Source organism: Phoca vitulina, unplaced genomic scaffold, assembly GCF_004348235.1.
Source record: "Phoca vitulina isolate PV1807 unplaced genomic scaffold, GSC_HSeal_1.0 scaffold28, whole genome shotgun sequence".
Classification (NCBI taxonomy): domain Eukaryota; kingdom Metazoa; phylum Chordata; class Mammalia; order Carnivora; family Phocidae; genus Phoca; species Phoca vitulina.
The window spans coordinates 22,455,954-22,477,283 of NW_022589731.1; the positions used below are offsets into that span (position 1 = coordinate 22,455,954).

The 21,330-nt window shown below is 43.3% G+C and overlaps 1 protein-coding gene across 2 annotated transcripts in view; it reads left to right on the forward strand.

The window, feature by feature from the left end:
* DOCK1 (dedicator of cytokinesis 1) overlaps window positions 1–21,330 on the forward strand; it is a 487,093-nt gene that overhangs the window by 414,818 nt on the left and 50,945 nt on the right. For both annotated transcript variants that reach the window (XM_032423353.1, XM_032423354.1), the window contains exons 34-38: window positions 8,755–8,840; window positions 9,027–9,183; window positions 16,165–16,205; window positions 17,426–17,516; window positions 20,320–20,439. In XM_032423353.1, the coding sequence (XP_032279244.1) occupies window positions 8,755–8,840; window positions 9,027–9,183; window positions 16,165–16,205; window positions 17,426–17,516; window positions 20,320–20,439 (495 nt within the window). The remainder of the gene's footprint in view (window positions 1–8,754; window positions 8,841–9,026; window positions 9,184–16,164; window positions 16,206–17,425; window positions 17,517–20,319; window positions 20,440–21,330) is intronic.

Below are 21,330 nucleotides of genomic sequence, written 5' to 3' on the forward strand. Positions count from 1 at the left end.
GTCTTTAGTCTTTGATTCAGAGCTGTAATGTGGTACATAAAGGAATCTACTCCGAAGGGATGTTGTAAGAAGTGAATAAAATAAACCTGTGGAGACCACCTGCCTGCCCACCCACCCGCCCACCTGCCCACCTCCTTCCCTCCCTCCCTTCCTTTGCTTCTCACTTCCTTTCTTTGTTTTGCTCTTTCTTTCTTTCCATAGGGAAGAGGACTTCCTTACACTTATTTATTTATTTATAAAATTAAAGAGACTGTTTTAAAAGAACAGCTATTTTTATTCCTCTGGTTTACAATCAGTCTTTGTACACATGTAATGTAATGTTGTAAACATTGTCCACATTTTTTTGGTTCTTTTTGTTTGGCAATCTATCACAGACATCTTTCTTGATTACAACGTAGTAACCATGATTTTTATGATGGCATAACATTTCATAAAATGAAATGGGTAATCTTCTCTTACCCATCCCTTTAGCTGAGCATTTAGGTGGTTTGCACATTCTCACTACTGTGAGTAAATGTGCAGTGAACACATGCATGCATATAGCTTGACTTTCTTTTGAAAGTTTTCCTGGTATGCATTCTCAAAAATGGAATTGCCGATTCAAAATATTTTTCTAAGTTTTGACTTCGCCAATTTTTTTTTATGTCGTTGCCATAAGATTTGACCCATCTCCACTGCCACTGGCATAAATCATGGTCCCATCTCATTGCCAACTCACCACAACTAGGATTTGTAGTTTAAAAATGCCTTTTCCTAGGCTGAAAATACATCTGACTTTTTGAGTTTTATATGAATCAAGCCCCAAAGAAGGACCTTATGAAAAAATGCTATTAAAGAGTCAGGTAGGCACGCCTGGACGGCTCAGTCTGCTAAGCATCCAACTCTTGATTTCGGCTCAGGTCATGATCTCAGGGTCGTGAAATCGAGCCCTGCGTTGGGCTCCACGCTCAGTGAGGAGACTGCTGGAGAGTCTCTCTCTCCTTCTCCCTCTGTCTCTGCCCCCCACCCCTGGCGTGTGCCCTCTCTCTCTCTCTCTCTCTGAAATAAATAATTCTTATTAAAAAAAAAAAAGAATCAGGTAAAGGAGAAAAATATATGAATAAGTGTTATGAGCCCAGGAAACTAGATCAAAGGCCTTTAAAACAGTGTCATTTGTCATTCTTTGAAGCCAACTTCGGGTCAAAATAAGGTCAGCAGCAGTTGGCGGAAGGACAAGGGCGTGAATAAGAATTTGGCTTCTGAATTGTTCCTCTTCTTCCTTCCATCCTTGTGGTACTTATTCCTGCATCTTTAAAACATCTTACACAATCATCTGTGGAAGTGCTTCATTTCCTCCAATTCACAGGGTCTCTGGTTTGTCAATAAAGGGCACAAAGTTAATGAAGGAGAGTCATGGTGTTTCTGCCTTTGTTCTCAACGCTGCCCCCAGTGGTGGGTTCAAAAACTGTCTAATATCAGGAGCCATCTTTCCAGAAAACCAAACTGAGTAATACCAAGAAGCAGTTATGCACATTTAATTCTACTTCACAGTTTCATGTCCCTAAAACATGTCTCGCTTGGATATATATGAATAAAAGCATAAACATGAAGACGTAAGTCCCCAAAACCTGCTGTCAGGCTAAGCATGGTCTGCTACTTGGATTTGTTGATCAATAATTGTTGACCATTTGTTCATCTGTGTTGGCATCTACTTGTACTTTCAAAGGCAAGTGGTAGGACACACCAGAGGTTTTTAAAATAAAGGCAGAAAAACTAAAACTTGAGAAAAAAAAAAAACTCTCTGCTCTATTAATCTGTTCTTGTGAATTGGGAGAAAGATCAATCTCCTTTTCTCTTGCAGTACCTCCATTTATTTTTTCTCTTGGTCTGTCTCAGCCTCCCAGGGGGAGTGTCACACAGAGTATCATCCTTCCTAGGCCTGCTGCTCCCCTGTCATGCCCGTTTTTGCCAGGCTCCTCGTCATTTGGTTTGATGGATGCAGGTTACAGTGGCTTGTCTTTGTTTGCTCTTCTGTCCTCCATGGTGGGTTGTGGTGACTTGTCCGTCCTTCCTCTGTCTCATCTCCAACATCCAGCTACTTCTCTTGGGCCCTCGCCCAGGGCTCTTCTGGACCACAGCATCTGTCTCTTGACTTGCTCTATCTTTTCTAACTCTTTCCTATTCTCAGGTCCGCTCTCGTCTCCTAGGGGCTCCCCTTCCTGATGCACAAGGCATGCCCTCTGTCCTTGGTGGGGGTGTTGGGCTATTGCAGCGAGTGGGCATGTGCACAGAACAGCAGGGCTCAGGCATCCCTGCCTCCATCCCAGGGAGCCTCCAGGTTGGGGCTGGCTGGTTGCTGTTTAACTAATCCGCCACCAATCCAATTACCTAACCTTATTAGTCACATCAACAAGGGCTTAAATTGGCTTCACTTTTATAACAGATGTGCAAACCTAATGAAGTGAGGGGAAGACATTAGGGTTTTTCATTTTTACAAAACATTCGTGTTTTGAACCTATGTTGTAGCTTATTTTTTATAAGTGTGCTATTTCTTTCTGAGCGGAGCTGTTAACGTGCTGTCGTTTGTGAAATATGCATTCTGTCTGGGGAGTAGTGTGCTCTTCCACTGTAGTGGACAGCGAACCCGCTGGATGCAGAAGAAGGACCTGCCATTTTACTCAAGATGAAACTGCATCAAACCATTATTGGAATTTCCAAAGCATGTATTACAGATTGGCTTTTCTCCGGTTCCCCAGAGTTGCAGCTCCTGTATTCTTCCACTGTAGTGGAGGGACTTGCGTTAGAATGTTCTTACACATACATTTCCCCAAAAGTCTACTTCTTTCCTCTACTTTTGCAAGAAAGAGCGTGAATTTTCATCCAAAAGAAGTGTGTCCTTGTCCTCGTCCTTGGTGTTACCGACCCTGCCTCTTCCAGGTCCAGGCACTGGGTTTGCCCGGCTGTGGGATGGGCTGGCATGGAGTTACCTTTCACGTGTTCTGTCCTCTTGCTGGCCTGGGACACGCTTTCCAGCGCCTCAGGCATTGACTTTTGTCAACGTGTTATGGGCAGATCTTCACAGGTGATGAAGAAGCTCTGGGAAGGCCGGCTCACAGCAATTCCTGGTTCTTCCAGCCCTTTCTAAGAATCTTTTATGATGTGCATGCCGCATCTATTCTCCTCAGTTGTCCCCTTCTACTGCTTCTCCCCTGCCCATTAGTCCTGGAGGATGTATTCTCTGGTCTCTCTCCTTGCCACTTGCCCGCTCCTCAAGTCATCCCAACAGTGTGTTCACTGTCCCCCATGCGCACCTGCCCTCACCCTGACCCCAGTCCCGGAGTAGCATGTTTATTACTCTTGAACTGGGGACTTCGGGAGATCTTGACATTTTTCAAAGGAGCGCTCCTACGTGTGAAGCCTTCAGGATCTGCTCGGCTAGGGGGCAGAGATTTGGAGGCATCAGCATCTTGGTGCCCCTTCCACCGGCTTGTGCACTGGCTGAGCTACGTTACCACGAGATGGGCCTGCACCAGGCCTGAGACGAACCTCTCCCCTGTGTCCCTGACACCCCTGCCCCCAAATCGGGAACGCTCTGAGTCTCAGCCTCACTGGATTTTGCTTCAGAAAAAAAAAGCATATTTTTAAATTCCCTTCTGGCACCTTTTTAAAGAATTCCATTTGTTATGTCTTTGGGAGAAACGGAACTAATAGCTGAGAATTGCGGCAAATGACTGCACGGGCTATATACCGTTAATAAAAACGGGGTGGAAAAGTCTCCACAGCAAAATCATAGTTTCAATCATGGAGTTATTTTCTGTCATCTTTGTGAGGGTCAGTAAAATGCTCCACAACTTCTGGAAATTCCCATTTAGTTGTAACACTACTAGAACATGAATAATCTTGGCGTCTTCGATGTTTTTGAGGTCCTGTTTGAATAATCTCCTTCTCCAGCCCATGCTGGTAATCCTAAGCAAATAACTGAATAACCCAAGTGGTTGGCTGCTTCTGCCACTTGGTGGGATAGCCAGGACATTTTGCCCTGTCCTATGGATGTGAGTTTGGCGGCAATTTTATCCTGTTTATTCTTTAATTCTTTGGGATTTTGTTTGTTGGTTACTTTTGCTTTCAATTTCAAAATATTACTTGATTTTATTGTTTTGGACCCTGAAAGGGACATACAGCACAAGAACTAGGCTTTTATTTCATTGAATCCCAGACCCAAGCGCCTGAGAGATCATGGAAATGAATGCCCTTCAGTCTAAGAGTTCCGATGACATTGAATTCTGTTCTTACAAGCCCTCCAGTAGAGAGACGCCCACACTCCTATACCTCTTTTAACCAAATTAAACAGGACTCACTCTGAGAGCATGTTCCTGGAGTCCAGGGTCATTGAATACGGCCCAAAAGCCACTTCCCGGTGTGTGTGGTGTGGACGTGGGGAGCGGCCATACTTGTCTGAGGTGCTGCCAGCCAGCCAGGCCGTGCAAGGTTTCCCAGCCGTGGGGCCCTTGGGCTCTAGGCAGAAGCTTCAAGGTCAGCGAACAGCCTTCTTGTTGGACTTGAAAGGATGTGGGGATTTTAGAATGTGAGATATGGAGTGCCGGAGATTAACTGTGTAATTAAGTTTACAGAGCGGTTAAGCAAGAGGAATGCAATATACATAAAAATATTCATGTGTCTGAGCAGAGGGATTAAAGGCTGTGACAGGCTGGGGGGACTCAGTGACTTCTAGGATGTTGCCGTGTGAGCACAGAGCCCGGAGGGTGTGGGAGTGCTAGGCGGCTCCCTGCCCAGCCATGCTGGCTCCTTCATCCCTCGGTCCTGTTTTCCCTGAAGGTACAGTTCAGTGATGTTCTCCCGCCCGCCCCTCCTGTCCACAGTAATGAGAAGGGACATGGTTCTGCAATCCTAATGGACTGATGGATTGGCCCAGTTCCTTCTGGAAGTTCAGACATTGAGAATCTGATTCCTTGGACTCTCTGAGACCAGGGAGTGCTCTCAAATCATGATCCTGCCCCCAGCACCTGTGAGCACATTTTCTTGAACAACAGGAGAAAGCAGAGCACCTTTGGACAAAGAGCACATTCACTAAGTCTTATTTGTAGAAAAGTCGAAGAAGCGCTTTTTCGAATATACGTAGAAGACCATTGGCCTAGATTTCAGATTTCACCCCGTTCTTGATAACCTCCAAACACTTTATCGATGTGGTGAATTATTTGTGCAAACCCTTCCATCTGGGTCCAACCCCCTTCCTTGCTCTGACATAAGCTCCAATCTCTTGTATAAATGTGTTCCCGGATGCCTGGAAAATGCAGGCCTGGTTCTAGACATGTATAAATGCATCATAGCGGGAATGGTCAGTCTAACTCCCAACAAAAATGATGCATTCTAAACCAAACAGAATTGGCTTTTGGATTATCCACTGCTGAGATCCTTCGCTCCATGATCCCTTAAATTGGAGCCAATAACCCGTGGTTAACTGTGGCGTCGAGTGGCGAAAGCAGTCATTCCTTACAAAGTTAATTGAATTAACAACGCTGTCAGTACCCTTGCGAGCGTAGCCCCCTGCTTCACCACATTTGGCTTTATAGCAACCTTTCAAAAAGCCCTAAATTTATACGTGGACTCTGTTTCATACTCTTGGAGGGCCGCTGGTACTGTATGCTTAGAGATGCTCTGTGCAGCATTTTAAGTTGGACACCCTGTGGACATTTTTGTAGTGACACTGGTGATTCCGAAAAGAGAAGAAGTATAATGATTTTGCTCATCACATGAGTGAGCCTCTGCCACCTTTTGAGCAACACAGTCAACCCTTGCTAATTTTAACCTAACCATAGAGAACCCTGCTGTGCATTACCAGACAGCGTCCATTTACGAGTCAGATAATCAACATACTTCTTTATAAAACCAGCTCTGCTCTATCAGCAAATGGACTTTCTCCAGTTTATTTGGACAGGATCGTTTAGTTCTGATGATGATAATGGTTCACAGCACACTAACAAATTGATTCTAGTATATTCTCTAAAAAATAATGCAGACCCTGGAATGAGAGGCTGGCTGCAGATCTGGGGTATTGAATCCTTGCTGATAAACAGAATAGGGTTGCCAGGTGTTTGTGCAAATTACTTAGTTTAGAGGTTAGTAAAATTAGAATCAGCTGTGTTCTTCTGATTTACTTATTCATCCGCTCATTTTAGGAAACATTAAATTCATCAGTCAAAATTTGATAAGCAGCATACTTAAGGAGCTGGAGTTTCCTTATTGCTCTTGTTTGTGACAGCTAGGTTTACGTGGAAGCAGAGAAAACATGCCATTTCCATAAAGTAGACTCCCAAGTTCAAATACGCCTGATTAACTAGTGAAGAACAGTTGAAATGCCTGTGTGTGTTTGCCACGTTAGGATAAAGCATGTTTTCCTGCATTCTCTGTGCCTTCCTCATTGTACGCTCATTAAACATGTGTGGTGTGCAATCATGTGTTTTAATTAAGTTGAGTCTTACTTTGTACCTCAGTTCTTTGTTCTGAAGAACCAGCACTCACCAGACTCTTTCTCTGTGGTGCTCCTATCATGGTACCCTCCAGGAAATGGGACTGGCTTGAAGCATCAATGTTTGGGCTCATGGCAGCTGATCTGCCTCGTATTTGATTCCCAAAAGGCCCACCTTTTGCAGAATTCTTTACTGTAAAGAACAAAGTACTAGTGTGTTAGTATCAGAAGGTTCTTACTGTATAGAAGAGTCATTATCATGAGGCTTCAGGTAAAAACAATAAAACAAGTTCTTTTTTCTTCTTCACTAGAGCCGCCTTTTTTTCTATGTTCCTAATAATCCCTGAACTTTTCAGGCCAAACAGAGGGTGTTTATTTGGGGAGGAGACAATGGGGAAGATCAAGGAGAGAACTACAGGATGCACGGAGGTCTGGGATCTGTGATGTGGCTGAGTCCTTGATGTCAAGCAGGAATCGATACTCCTCTCTAGTCCTGTTTAAGCCTCCACTTCATCTGTACTGTGATAAAATTGTGGCTTCAGGCAGCAAGTCCTGATCAAGGTCAGGCAGCTCTGTGCCGGTGTGAGGCTCCTCCCTGGGTCTCCCCAGACCCCTTGCCTTCTGCCTCACGGGGGCCACAGTCAGCTGCCTACCACGGCCGCAGCAGAACCCTGAGTGCCCAGTGTGGACCGGATGCCGGCAGCCCCTGTTGCCAGCCGTCAGATGAGTGTGTCCGCCCCTTGGCTTGCGTGGCCAAGAGCCCAGCCTGTGTCTTAGCAACCTGCTGGTCAGCCTCTGCTGACCTATGAAGCCCTCCCCAGCTCCAATGTAGCACTAATACCCCAGTGATTCATGTGCACATAGCACATTCATGCCATTAGAACATCAACACCAGGCATTGTTCTAGGAGAGACCCAGAGACACAAAAGTTCTTTCTATCACACAGCTTAAATAATTATAGGATCCTAGTAATAGTGGAAGACTTGGGGATTCTTCCCTGGGAAAGCATTGTCTGAGCATGTATTTTAAAGGGATCCTAGGGCACCTGGGTGGCTCAGTCAGTTAAGTGTCTACCTTCAGCTCAGGTCATGATCCCAGGGTCCTAGGATTGAGCCCCATGTTGGGCTCCCTGCTCAGCGGGGAGTCTGCTTCTCCCTTTTCCTCAGCCCTCCCCCTGCCCCTGCTTATGCATGCTCTCTCTTAAATAAACACTTAAAATCTTTAAAAAATAAAATAAGGGGATCCTAGAGACCCCTGCCTACATGCAGGGTGTTCTTGCTTTCTGAACCCCAAATTTAGCTGTTGTTTCCCTCAATTCCTCCTATACCTGTCTTCTTTCAGTTTGGTGTGGTTGTCTTCCGCTCTGTGGGAGTAACTCTCTCATCGGCCTCCTTCCTCCCTGCCCCAAGTCGATGGGTAATTTGGGGGCCCCTGCAACATGGTGGTCAACTATGGAGAATCCCATACAGAGGTGGCCCTGAATCCTGCCAGGGATGGGGGGCTGGGCAGCAAGGATGGGCACTCAGATCCGTCATTAGCGAGGTGGTTATTTCCAGCCTCATCACCCATGAGGTTCATGACCCTTGTGAAAACAGCCTGGAGATTTGTACCTCTCCAGAATTTAGAGTTTTTCCCAAAACTCCAAAGAGACAGAGTTTGGGTCCAAGAGACAGTTCTAGGGATCCTTTCCCACCGCTGTGCTCTGGAAATCTGATCAGAAGCTTTGGGGTGTTCAAGGAGAAGGCCTGGAGATGGACCTTCTTGAGATGTCTGCTGGTGTTTTAGGGACATTGTCTCTCCTGCGTTTTATATTTTTTTCAACCGAAGTGAGATATTTCACTAGATCCATCAAGGAATGGCAGTGAAGTGGCCCCTTGGATGTTTTGCGATTGCAGGGAACTCTTTGCTGGCAAGTGAAATGCCATCTGTTCTTTTCCAGGAACCACCGAGCTATTTTAGATGTTACTTGTTCGTGGAGATGAAGTTTGAGACACTTTTTCATGTTCCGTCGTCTTTCTTTCTCTGGTTCTTGCTCCTGCTATCAGAATATACACGTTTAGGCTCCATTAACCAGGGAAGGAAATGAAAGATTCCCCCTGTGGCAGGGGATCACCAGACATCTCCAGAGGTCCAGGGATGGCAATTCTTAAATGAAATCAGGCTTCAAAGGCTTAGGGTAACTAACTATCTGATGATGCTCTCTCACCGATTTACGTACTACTGATGCTCATTTTTAAAATGAAATATCCGCCATGCCGATTATTTACGCTTCCTGTGTTTAATTATAGTTTGAAAATGAGATCATCACCAAACTGGATCATGAAGTGGAAGGAGGCAGAGGAGATGAACAGTACAAAGTGTTATTTGATAAAATGTAAGTGTTGATTAACAGTAGGAATTATGTCAGAATAGAGACAGAGAGACTGTAATTAGACTACAATGAACTTTGTAGCCCAGAAATAATTAAAATGTGTTAATAATGGAAAATATTTTAAATTGCACCTCAGTCAACTTTCTTTTTCTGAGCGTGATTAACAAGGTGTGCATAATTATTTTTCAGCCTCTTGGAGCACTGCAGGAAGCACAAATACCTCGCCAAAACAGGAGAAACTTTCGTCAAACTCGTTGTGCGCCTGATGGAAAGACTTCTGGATTATAGAACCATCATGCATGATGAGAACAAAGAAAATCGCATGAGCTGCACTGTCAACGTGCTGGTGAGTGAAATGCAAGTTAATTAAATTTCCAATCTTCACAGTGAGCCAGAAACCGAACCAGGAAGTTCAAAAGCCTCCTGGCAGCTGACCTCGGAACTTTCCAAGGCAGAACGCAGCCTCCTTTGCTCGTTTCCTTGTGTGTTGTGGGGAAGGACAAAGGAAGAAGAGTTTTGCAGTTCTGCCGTAAACAAGTCTTCAAAATCATCTCCCCTGTGGGGATTTCCAGGTTCTTCTTCCTGGGGCTGAGAATGATGAGCCATCCTATTTGTTCACCAGGGTAGCACCATCGTTGATGAGAGGTCTCTGCTGCTTCATCGTTAGGAGGTTGCAGACATGTCCTGTAGTGGGTTGAGTGGTGGCCCCCAAGAGATAGCTCCAGCTCCCAATCCTCAGAACCTGTGAATGTGACTGTACTTGGACAAAAAGGTTCCTTGCAGATGTGATTGAGTTAAGGGTGTCGAGAGGCGATTGTCCTGAATTATTCTCCAGGTGGGCCCTAACTCCAATAACAGTAACAAGTGTCCTTACAAGAGACAGGAAAGGAGACACACAGAAGACCATGTGAAGGTGCAGGCAGAGACTGGAGTGATGTGACCACCAGCCAAGGGGCACTTGGAGCCACCAAAAGTGAGGAGGGGCCGGTAGGATTCTCGCCTGGAGCCTTGAGAGGGATTGTGGCCCTGCTGAGGCCTAGATTTCAAGTCCTGGCCTCCAGAGCTCTGAGAGAATACATATCGTTGTAAGCCACCAGGGTTACGGTGATTTGTTGTAGCAGCCACGAGGAGCTAGCTCATGGCCTCGTAGAGAGCAGGGGGCTTGGGTAAACGTGGCCGCTGCCATCCACAGGCCTCTTGCACACCTCCTGTCACTGAGACATGGCCAGGTCCTGTGGACACCCCCTTCCTGGTGTAGTTGTGGTGCAGAGATCGGGGCAGGGCGCTTTCAGGAAGCTTGACAAACTCAGCTGCAGGGAGTGGCTGGCCAGTCTCGTCACTGTCAGGAGCCATGTGACTCCCACATCTGCCTTCAGAGCTCTCTTCCTCTCTCTGTGTCATCCTCCTCGGTCACTCCCAGAAGGAGCCAGAAAAGCAGACTCTTGGTGCTGAGAGGGTTTGCCTCAATTGCCCCTGCCTGTCCCAAGGCAAGAATTCGAGGAAACACTATTCCTGCTTCGTGCTACCTACTTCACTTCTCTGGAGTTTGTATGTCGTCATCGGGTCATTAGATGACACGTAGATGCCCTGCCTTCACTTCCATACCCCACCCCCCAACTGGAACGGACCTGTAGGCACTTTGAACTCGTGGAAATGGACTTTTGTGCCAAGAGGAATAGGACCCATCATTCAGTCTTTAGAAAACCACTAGAGATGCAATAAGTTTAAAAGCAAAAGGGGATATTTTCACCTCCCATCCAGTGTATTGTCGATACTGCGTTTGTGCTTTGCATGAGGAGTTGGCGACTGAAAGCTCATGAGCCGCCTCAGCGCCTGCCTTCTGTGGATTGGCAGCCTGTTTTGACGAATGATAAAAAACTTCTATAGCAGGTTTTCTTTTCCCTAAACATCTAAATATGGGGGACTTCTGGTTTCCAGTTTAAAAGGAGCTTGGACTCTTCGCCATAAGAAAGAAGCTGGAAAACCAAAAATCAACAACTCTTCTTAGATCCATCTTCTCAGATCTACAGGGAAAACTGCTCCCCCTAGAATTGGAGAGACAAAAGGATCCAGTGAATCACAGCTTACTTTCCTACTATGGACATACTTTTCTAGTGCTCCCTCGGATTTTTAAGGGGATCTAAGAAGCTGATTTGTGTCCAGAGGGAAGAATTATTAATATGTTTATTCACTTTCCAACTTTGATGTTTGAGAATATTGTTTTTTTTAAGCAAGATCTCTCATGCTCACCAGGACGTGAAACCTAGTGGAGATGTGCTCTCAATGTGGCCTTTTATCATCAGAACCCAGGGTCGGAAAATCAGCTCTTGAAAGGCCACCTGCAGTCGCGGTTTCTGATGTTAAACTGTGTTCCTCCGTCATACGGAGGCTCACTCAGTACCTACCTACTGTTACTGCAGTTGGTACTAGCCAGGCTCTGACCAAGAAACACGCCCAGGATTCCTGAAATTACCTGACATCGTTAACATCTTTGAACTTGGAACATCCCAGATCAGTCCACGAAGAGTCAGGAGTTCCATTCTTAACCATTTCCTGGGGATCATAAGATGGATCCCAGCCTTTCACAGGCCTTTCGTTTAAAAAGTAAGATAGATCTATGGATTAAAGAGAAACAAGAAAACCGGGTTTGTACAGACCGATGTTCTGCCTCTTAATATTCACTACCCAACTCACGTTTAGTCATATAAATAAAAACATAAATATATTTTTAATCTCCCGGTCCATTTTCACCTTTTCTCCTGGTACTTTTCTTACGAAACAAATAGAGTTTCATAGAGATGAATATGTATATCCATCTCTAGATGAATATAGATGTATAAGCATACATTAGTGATGTATAAAATGCACTCTATTTATCACTAACCTTGAAATCCTAAAGTTAAAAAATAGAATCAAGAACATAGGATTTATTGATGCCCTTTAAGCCCATTGCCAAATTTCCTTTAGAACCAGTGCTCTTGTTTTTTTTTTTTTAAAAAAATGGAATCGCTGAACATTCTAAGTTGTATGGGTTCACTAACGTGTTACTGTTCCTTGCATTTAAAAAAAAATTTTTTTAATAATTGACGAGCAGTCACTGTGCAGTGACCTAAGTCCCCTACACATACCCATCCCTGAAGCACGTCTGCACTACATTGGATCATGGTTGCCCCTGGACAGAATGCACATTTGTAATGAAGTAGAATTTCGTTGTCCCCTCACAGTCGTGCAGTCTTTCATGACTGGTTGGTAATTTTGTGTGTCACCACTTTTTTCTACGCAGTCATCAAGATAGCCCTCTCTCGAAATCCAAATCAAAACCTCAATGAGATACCACCTCACACCAGTCAGAATGGCTAAAATTAACAAGTCAGGAAATGACAGATGTTGGCGGGGATGCGGAGAAAGGGGAACCCTCCTACACTGTTGGTGGGAATGCAAGCTGGTGCAGCCACTCTGGAAAACAGTATGGAGGTTCCTCAAAAAGTTGAAAATAGAGCTACCATATGATCCAGCAATTGCACTCCTGGGTATTTACCCCAAAGATACAAAAGTAGGGACCCGAAAGGGTACGTGCACCCCGATGTTTATAGCAGCAATGTCCACAATAGCCAAACTGTGGAAAGAGCCAAGATGTCCATCAACAGATGAATGGATAAAGAAGATGTGGTATATATATACAATGGAATATTATGCAGCCATCAAAAGGAATGAGATCATGCCATTTGCAACGACGTGGATGGAACTGGAGGGTATTATGCTGAGCGAAATAAGTCAAACAGAGAAAGACATGTATCATATGACCTCACTGATATGAGGAATTCTTAATCTCAGGAAACAAACTGAGGGTTGCTGGAGTGGGGGGTGGGGTGGGAGGGATGGGGTGACTGGGTGATGGACACTGGGGAGGGTATGTGTTCTGGTAAGCGCTGTGAATTGTGCAAGACTGTTGAATCTCAGATCTGGACCTCTGAAACAAATAATGCAATATATGTTAAGAAAGAAAAAAAGAAGAAGAAGAATGTAGCAGGAGGGGAAGAATGAAGGGGGAGAAATTGGAGGGGGAGAAGAACCATGAGAGACGATGGACTCTGAAAAACAAACTGAGGGTTCTAGAGGGGAGGGGGGTGGGAGGATGGGTTAGCCTGGTGATGGGTATTGAGGAGGGCACGTTCTGCATGGAGCACTGGGTGTTATGCACAAACAATGAATCATGGAACACTATATCTAAAACTAATGATGTAATGTATGGGGATTAACATAACAATAAAAAAATTAAAAAAAAAAAAGATAGCCCTCTCTCAGACGTGATAGACTCCTTGTTATTTTTTAGACATCAGTTACTTTTTTCATGGCCCCTTTACAAGGCTAATTAAGGTGGTTCTCACGAGAATTCTAAAAATCTCAGTACTTGTTGTCGTCATGAAGGAATACAGATCTGGAGTATAAGGCAAATGTGTAAGTTCTGGAAGATTGGTGCTTTGTGGTGCATTAGCATCGGGGGTCCAGTCCAGAAAGGGTTGCAGAGATCCGCAGAGCTTGAGCCTGGCACATACTCAGCACTGGTGCAGAAGGGACTTCAGAAGGGGGGATGATGGGGAGGGGGAGGGGTGCTGCCTGCAGAGCCCAGAAGTGGGGCGCCAAGAGCAGTGTGAACTTTTACGTAAGAAACCCACAGTTTTATATAGAAACTGGGGTTTGAGATGAGTGTCCTTCAGTTGTAGAGGTGTTTTGAAGTCCTAGGAAGGGAACAGAACTAAGCACAGGCAGGAAATAGAAGACATTTCCATATCCATGAGAGAGGAATAAAGGTCGCATGATATCCTCATTGTGAAATTATAAAGGAGAATGATCAAAAGCTTGGGGAAAGATTAAAAATACCAGTGCAAAATAGGATGGTATAAAATCGTAGCCTGTAAATACTGGTGAGTTAGAGCTGGAAGTGAAGGGCTCATCCTCTCCCTTTGATGCGGATTCTCTTTGTTACGTCCCTCTGAGTTGTCGGCTGAAAATATCCTCATTACTGAACCATAGCATATGAACCAGAGGAGATTAAAATCTCAGATGCAGCAAAATATGAAAATCTTGGAGCATTTTTCTAAAGGTGCCCCCTCTTACTTTCCATATTTGTTTATCACTTCTTTTCAGAGAGATCAATTTCAGAAGCAGTATCTTTTTTTGCTCATGAAATTAAACAACTTCTTCCATCTTAGGGGATAATTGGAGTCCTTTATAATGATCTCAGGCCCTAATCCTAGAGTCCTCACGTTGTACTCAGGTGCTAAATTTCACACTGAAAGTGGCTGTGGTGGTTCCTGCCATACCTTTGGCCTGGTTAGGTGAGCGTTCTGCACCTTTTTGGGGCCCTGCATATGGTAAAGATTTTAAAGTGTTTATAGAGATGTTTACATTAAGAAATACAATTTTTTTCTTTTTTTAAAAAAAAGATTTTATTTATTTATTTGAGAGAGAGAGAGCACAGCAGAGAGAGAGGGAGAAGCAGACTCCCCGCTGAGCAGGGAGCCCAATGTGGGGCTCGATCCCAGGACCCTGAGATCATGACCTGAGCCCAAGGCAGACGCTTAACTGAGCCACCTGGGCACCCCAAGAAATACAATTTTTATAGGAATTTTCATGTTCACCCAGAAGATATTTTACAGTATGTAGAAAGAGCCCATTGCTTATAACCTGCTAATTAATTTTTCTTCGTCAGAGAGCGTTGAAGTACAGAAGGTGCTTTCAAGTGGCAACCAGTTCCATGGTTTACTGTGGTTCGCAAGGTCGGTCTGTCTGGAACAGTACTGTCCAATAGAAATTTCTGTGATGAGGGAAATGTTCTCTGTCTGCACAGTTTGGTACAGTAACACTAGCCCCACGTGGCTACTGAGTGCTCAGGGTATGGCAAGCGTAACAGAGGGAGCATGGAAGCACATTAAAATGAATGAATGTAAAATGAATTACATGACAGTACAAAACCTTTGGGATGCAGCAAAGGCGGCCCTAAGAGGGAAGTATATAGCAATACAGGCCTTCCTCAAGAAGCAAGAAAAGTCTCAAATACACAACCTAACCCTACACCTAAAGGAGCTGGAAAAAGAACAGCAAATAAAGCCTAAGTCCAGTAGAAGAAGGGAAATAATAAAAATTAGAGCAGAAATCAATGATGTAGAAATTAAAAAACAAAACAAAACAGTAGAACAGATCAACAAAACTGGGAACTGATTCTTTGAAAGAATTAACAAGATTGATAAACCCCTAGCCAAACTTATCAAAAAGAAAAGAGAAAGGACCCAAATAAATAAAATCATGAATGAAAGAGGAGAGATCATAACCAATACTGCAGAAATACAAACAATTTTAAGAGAATACTATGAGCAATCGTATGCCAACAAATTAGGCAATCTGGAAAAAATGGATAAATTCCTAGAAATGTATAAACTCCCAAGACTGAAACAGGAAGAAATAGAAAATCTAAACAGACCCATAACCAGCAAAGAAATTGAAGCAGTAATAAAAGATCTCCCAACAAACAAGAGTCCAGGGCCAGATGGCTTCCCAGGGGAAGCGAATGTTTAACTTTATTTAATTTTTTTTAAAGACTTATTTATTTATTTGAGAGAGAGAGGAGAGCAGTGGGGAGGGGCAGAGGGAGAGGGAGAGAGAGAATCAGAGAATCTCAAACAGACTCCCTGCTGAGCGGGGAGCGCGACACAGGGCTGGATCCCACGACCCTGAGATCATGACCTGAGCCCAAGTCAAGAGTTGGATGCTTAACTGACTGAGCCAACCAGGTGGCCCTAACTTTATTTAATTTTAATTACATTTACATTTGCATACATGTGGCTATGGCTACTGTATTGGACACCTCAGGTCTAGAATCCCACATTGCCTTCTTGCAGCTCTAGCCAAGGCTGGGCCCAGCATGTTTTAAATCATGTTGATGATGTTTATTCCCAAATTCGGGATCTTTCATGTTTTTTTCATCTTCTAATGACTTTACAATGGTAAGAATGGCTAAGGCGTCATATCTTTGGGGTAATACCTTCATTTAGCTAAAGACTGGTGACTTTCAAATGACAAAAGTAGGTTTTAGTCCTCACAGTGTAGGAATGGAATCATTAGCGTCGCGCTCCCCCCCCCCCCCAAAAAAAGGCGAAGACCAGTGTAAGACATCTTTGTACTTTATGTGAATTTATGGTTCTAAACCAAAGAGCTGGGTCCCTTTGGCTGTGCTGGACACCAATGGAAGAACCGTGAGTGTTTAGTGCTCATGTGACACCTTTTGTAAAATAGGTTTCTTAAAACAGTGTTGTGGTTTATTTTTCAGAATTTCTACAAAGAAATTGAAAGAGAAGAAATGTATATAAGGTATGTAGGCATCCCGCTTGTCCGTGCCCTCTGTGCTTTTATGATAATTGCTGTTTGTCAAGTGCATGCTAACAACTGTTTTATGGCAACAGGGGTTTATCTTGTAGGAATCATGAATCCTAGAAGTTCAGTTTGGTGTATTCTGACTCCTTGTGCAGATGCCAACACAGACATTTCGGGGGTCATATTTAGCCAGCTTAGAGTAAAGCCATAAATTATTATTTCACAGGGTTTTTGTATCTCTTGACTGACTCATGTGGCGCTTTGGAAAAGAGACAACAGCATAATTTTCATGTTTTGCAGTAAACCATATGATCAAATGAGAAATCAGTTTTGATTTTATCAGAAATAGACAACAGTATAATTTTTCAGTCTATTCTTCCTTTAACTGACACTATATTCTGATGTTTTATATTATCTGCTGGATTTTTCTCCTTCATTTGCCTTTTTTTCTAGAGGGGTGGGGTGTGATGGACCCCTCTCTTGGTCACTTCTAGGGGCCAGTGTCAGTATTTAGCAAGATTATAACTTAGCAGAATAGAATAAGGGTATGTCCGTGTGGCTTAGTGTTTAATGTGGCTTAGTGTTTACATCAAGCATGATTTTCTAACTTGATTTCTAAGAATTTTTTTTGTTTCTCCTTTATAAAAATATATCACATAAACTTAATAAACTTTTGCAAAAGCAACCAGATTCTTTTATCCAAAATGTAGTTTACTGTATATTAAAAAGCAACCTTTATATCTTTATGGCAGAGAAATTCTTTTGATCACATTCACCGTGATCATTGGAGCTCTTTATTTTTATGGATTTGTATTTTTATGGATTTTTGAGGGTGTGTGCATTTGGATTCAATAGAAATGTGAGAAATCACACGCAAACTTCATGATCTCATTTCAAATATAAGAAGAAAACTCTGGAAAAGATGAAAAGGAGTGAGAGACCCTTGAAGTACAATTCTGCATTCTTGGGCTGTCTTCATTTTCAACCTGAAAAGGGAGGACTTAAAATTTTTTTACAGAATATTATTGTATATTACTCTTGTTGGTTTTCCTTAGTGCTTTCTGCACTGGAAGCGTTCGAGGCATTGGGAATTGTGAACATTATGAAGAGAAAGTATAGATACAATTTACTGTTGAGGGTAGATTTCAGATCTTGCAGTCCTCAATACAAATGATTTGTTGACGTCTTAAGAATGTCGCTGTGTTTCCTTGTCTCAGGTACCTGTACAAGTTGTGTGACCTGCACAGAGAGTGTGACAACTACACGGAGGCGGCCTACACCTTGCTTCTCCACGCAAAGCTTCTGAAGGTAATAGAAATTAATAGAAATTACTACATACCTTCATGATTCTGTTGTTATAAATTCTAAGATGATTTAAAATTTTATTTTTCCATGATAAATTTTAATAAACCTATAATTTAAGATCTTACTGATTTTGACTAAATGCAGTGACATAAACGAAGACATTTAGAAGGTACTTTGATGACAGACTTTGCCCTACTGAATGCAGATTTAACAAGATGTCCTAGCAGATCATCACCAAGCATCATAAACACCCATCACTGAGCTGTTGTCTAGCCATGAGTTAGAGATTCTACAGATCCTTATTCATGCCAGCAAGACTCAGTAGTAGAGGAGAATGTCATCAATAAGAAGGAATTTCTGAGGTAGATAGCTAAGAGATAGGATGAAACATATCCCTGATTATCTTAGCAAAGAGTTCACATTGAGATCTTGTATTAGTCCACCAGTTCAGGTGAGATCTCCCACCTGATTCTCCTGGAGTGTTGCTCCTGAGCACAGGTCTGGCATGACAACTTTCAGCTCCAGTGATTCTTTTGTTATGCACATATCTTTTGACATTGGCTTGTTTGTTTGTTTGCAGTAATACATTAATGTTCTTCCCTCATATCCAATTCTAGCCCAGTTAATCATACAGAGTAGACCCTCAGTAAGTAATTGGGGGGATGGATGGATGGATGTTTGGGTGGTTGGATGGTTGGATGGATTGAAGAATGGAGGTGGGTGTGTGGATGGATGGATAGATAGATGGATGGTTGGATGAATGGATGGATGGAAGTGTGGATGGCTAGATGGATAGATGTGTGGATGGATAGATGCATGGAAGGAAGGATGGAAGTGTGGGTAGGTAGGTGGATAGAAGGGTGGATGGATGAATGGATGGATGAGTGGATGGGTAAATAGATTGATCCAAATGTATAGGTAGGTAGCTAAGTGGCAGATGGATGAATGAGTGGATGGATGAAGGAGATGCTACACAACCTCTAGTTTTACGTTTTAAAACCTTAGCTAATCATAGATCATCTTTCCCATTACATCCTTATAAAAAATTGAAAAATTATAAACTGGATAAATACAAACAGTTAGGAGAATTAGAATTTAGTTGAGTGACCCAACATAAAGACCATTCATTCAAGGAGTCCTGTTTTCAAAATCAGGCCAGCCCCTCGAGCACCAAAAACCCGAAAAGATTACATTAAAATGGGCATTAAGCAATGTCTGTGGGTGATGACAAGCATTAAGGAGGACACTGTGTTTGGAGTGAAACTCCAGCAAGAATCTTCCAGCCTTTGGCCCAACCCCAAAATCTCCAGCATCTCTTGATGCTACAAATCTACACAGGAGTGTGGTATAGAGACACTGGAGTGTGGACATTTATCTTTGCCTGAAAACAAAAGGGTCCATTACAAAGAAAACAGGAGGAGGCTCCATCTGGGAGCCTCATCAGTAGTCATCAATAGACCCCCTTTGGCTTCACACCAGTAAAGCTCTCCCAAGGAATGTGATTTAGGATGATGGAGATTTCCGTTGGTACACCTGACACCAGCCGTATCACTAGGAATTCTAACGGTCTTCATTTGCTAGAAACCCAAATTTCGGTAATAAGGCATTCTCGCAAATACGAAGGTATTTATTTTCACCAGGGAAATTGGAATGGGGTTGACAAAGTGCTCACTTACCCTCACTCATAGTACACAAACATTTATTGAGCACAGATGGGTTCGTCACGGACCATACGAGGGCATTTCACATCCCAAACCGTAGGCCTGAATGCATTATCTTTTCCACTGGGACTCTGGATTTTCCAGTTAAGTGCCAAATGCTCTGTAATTTCTCTCCATATATTTTACACCGTGACGTTTCACAATTTTCCCTAAATATGCTTTGATATTGCATTCAGCAATAGTGAACTAGTGAACTCATGCTGGTTAATTAACTTACAAAAGGCATTATTTGTATTGTTATGAAAATTGTTCTTTAACGTGACAAATATATTCTTGTCCATTAACTAAAAATTTTTAAATATAATCTTTTTTGGTTATTTTGTCAAAAACAAGAGCGATAAAACCGTTAGCCTTGAGCCCTAGTAATCAAGTGAAATCATGTGAGTGTTTAATTGGAAGGTGTAGAGGGACCTTTACTCCCTTGTTCAATGTTTTTCTAAGTGATTTTAAACTGCAAGGAAGTTATTCGAGATCGGAACTTTCTTATTTATTTTATTGTAGTTACATGCCAGAATCACCTAAAAGTTTACATTTATCCCCCGTGAAGGTAGAAATCTAGCTATGCCATGAGAACTCCATAATTAATCATTTCATAACAACTGGTTGTAGTCAGGATACGCAAGTCTAATTTTAAGGCAAAGCTTAAAGGTGTGACTGATATGTGAGATCCGTGTATCTTCTTTGCTGTTGAGTAAAATGTTGAGCATCTCAGGACAGAGGCCAGCACCCCGGGATGCCTCACTTGAGACAGCCCCAAATCGCCTGGCTCATAATTCACCTTAGGAGTTACAAGACGTTATCAGCACCTGACGGTTCTGTGCTTTCCAGAACCTGCTGGGTTTCTCTTCTGTATGAATCCAGGCCCAGCTTTGCCTCCCTCTAGTCTTTCTTTCCTCGTGGGGGTTCTGCACAGAGGTTCTACTCTCATTTCCAGGCCCCAGCAGCCCCTAGTGTCCCTGGGACCTTGGCAAGCATGCATGCAGAGCATGCGGGGCTCACTCTGGTGCCTTCTGACCAAGGGTGGGCCACTGGTGACACTGGACACACCCTCACCTGACATGTCTCATGCTTGGCTTTTGTCTCAGTGGTCGGAGGATGTGTGCGCGGCCCACCTCACCCAGCGGGATGGGTACCAGGCGACAACACAGGGCCAGCTGAAGGAACAGCTCTACCAGGAAATCATCCACTACTTCGACAAAGGCAAGGTAAAAAAAAAAAAAAAAAGTCGTTTTTTTTTTTTCCCTGTGTTTTCCTCTTTATGCGTACCTTCCTATAGCACACATTTTGTAGCACACAATGTTTGTAGAACCAGACATTTGTTAACAGATTGTATATTGGAAGGTTTTATGCATGGTCCACCCATTGGCACTTCTAAGTAGAAATCCTACCAAAAAAAACCCTGCAGTTCTTCCCTTTATACGTGCTCTGAAAGTAAAGACTAAAAAGCACAAGTATTTTACTAGTCCTTGCCGGAGAGAACCATGTCTGGGACCCTGATTTGGAGGCACTTCTGAGCACTTAGAACGAATGGATTCCTTTGACAGTTTGCATTTTTCTATGACCCCTGAGAAATGAGTCCTGTGGTAAGATCAGTCATGCTCCATTTTGGCGGATTCTAGATTAATTGGCTCCCACAAATTATTTATTCCATTGACTCCAAGGGAAGGAAACCTGCCATCATTTTAATCAGCCAGTAATAGATCTCATCAGTGTAGTTTGTGTGATTCACATAAGCTGTAACTATTCGGGGGAAAAAAAAGGAGCTACTTGAGCTTTGGAAGTTTTGAAAATCTGCCACCAAAGGGACTTCGGACCTCCTTCTGTGACTTCATCAGGATTCATAACTCATCTTGGTTACCTGCTTTTTCCTTCTCACTCAGAGGAAGGTGACCAGAGAATCCGTGGAGGTACCGTGTGAGTCTCCTAGGGCTTCTGTAATAAAACACTACCAACCGAGTGGCCTTAAATGACAGAAATGGGTTCTCCCCCCATCCTAGAGGCTCTAAGCTGGACACGAACATGTCGGCAGGGCTGTGCTCTCTGTGTCAGAATGGCGAAAGGGAGAATCTGTTCCGTGCCTTGCTCTTAGTTCCTGG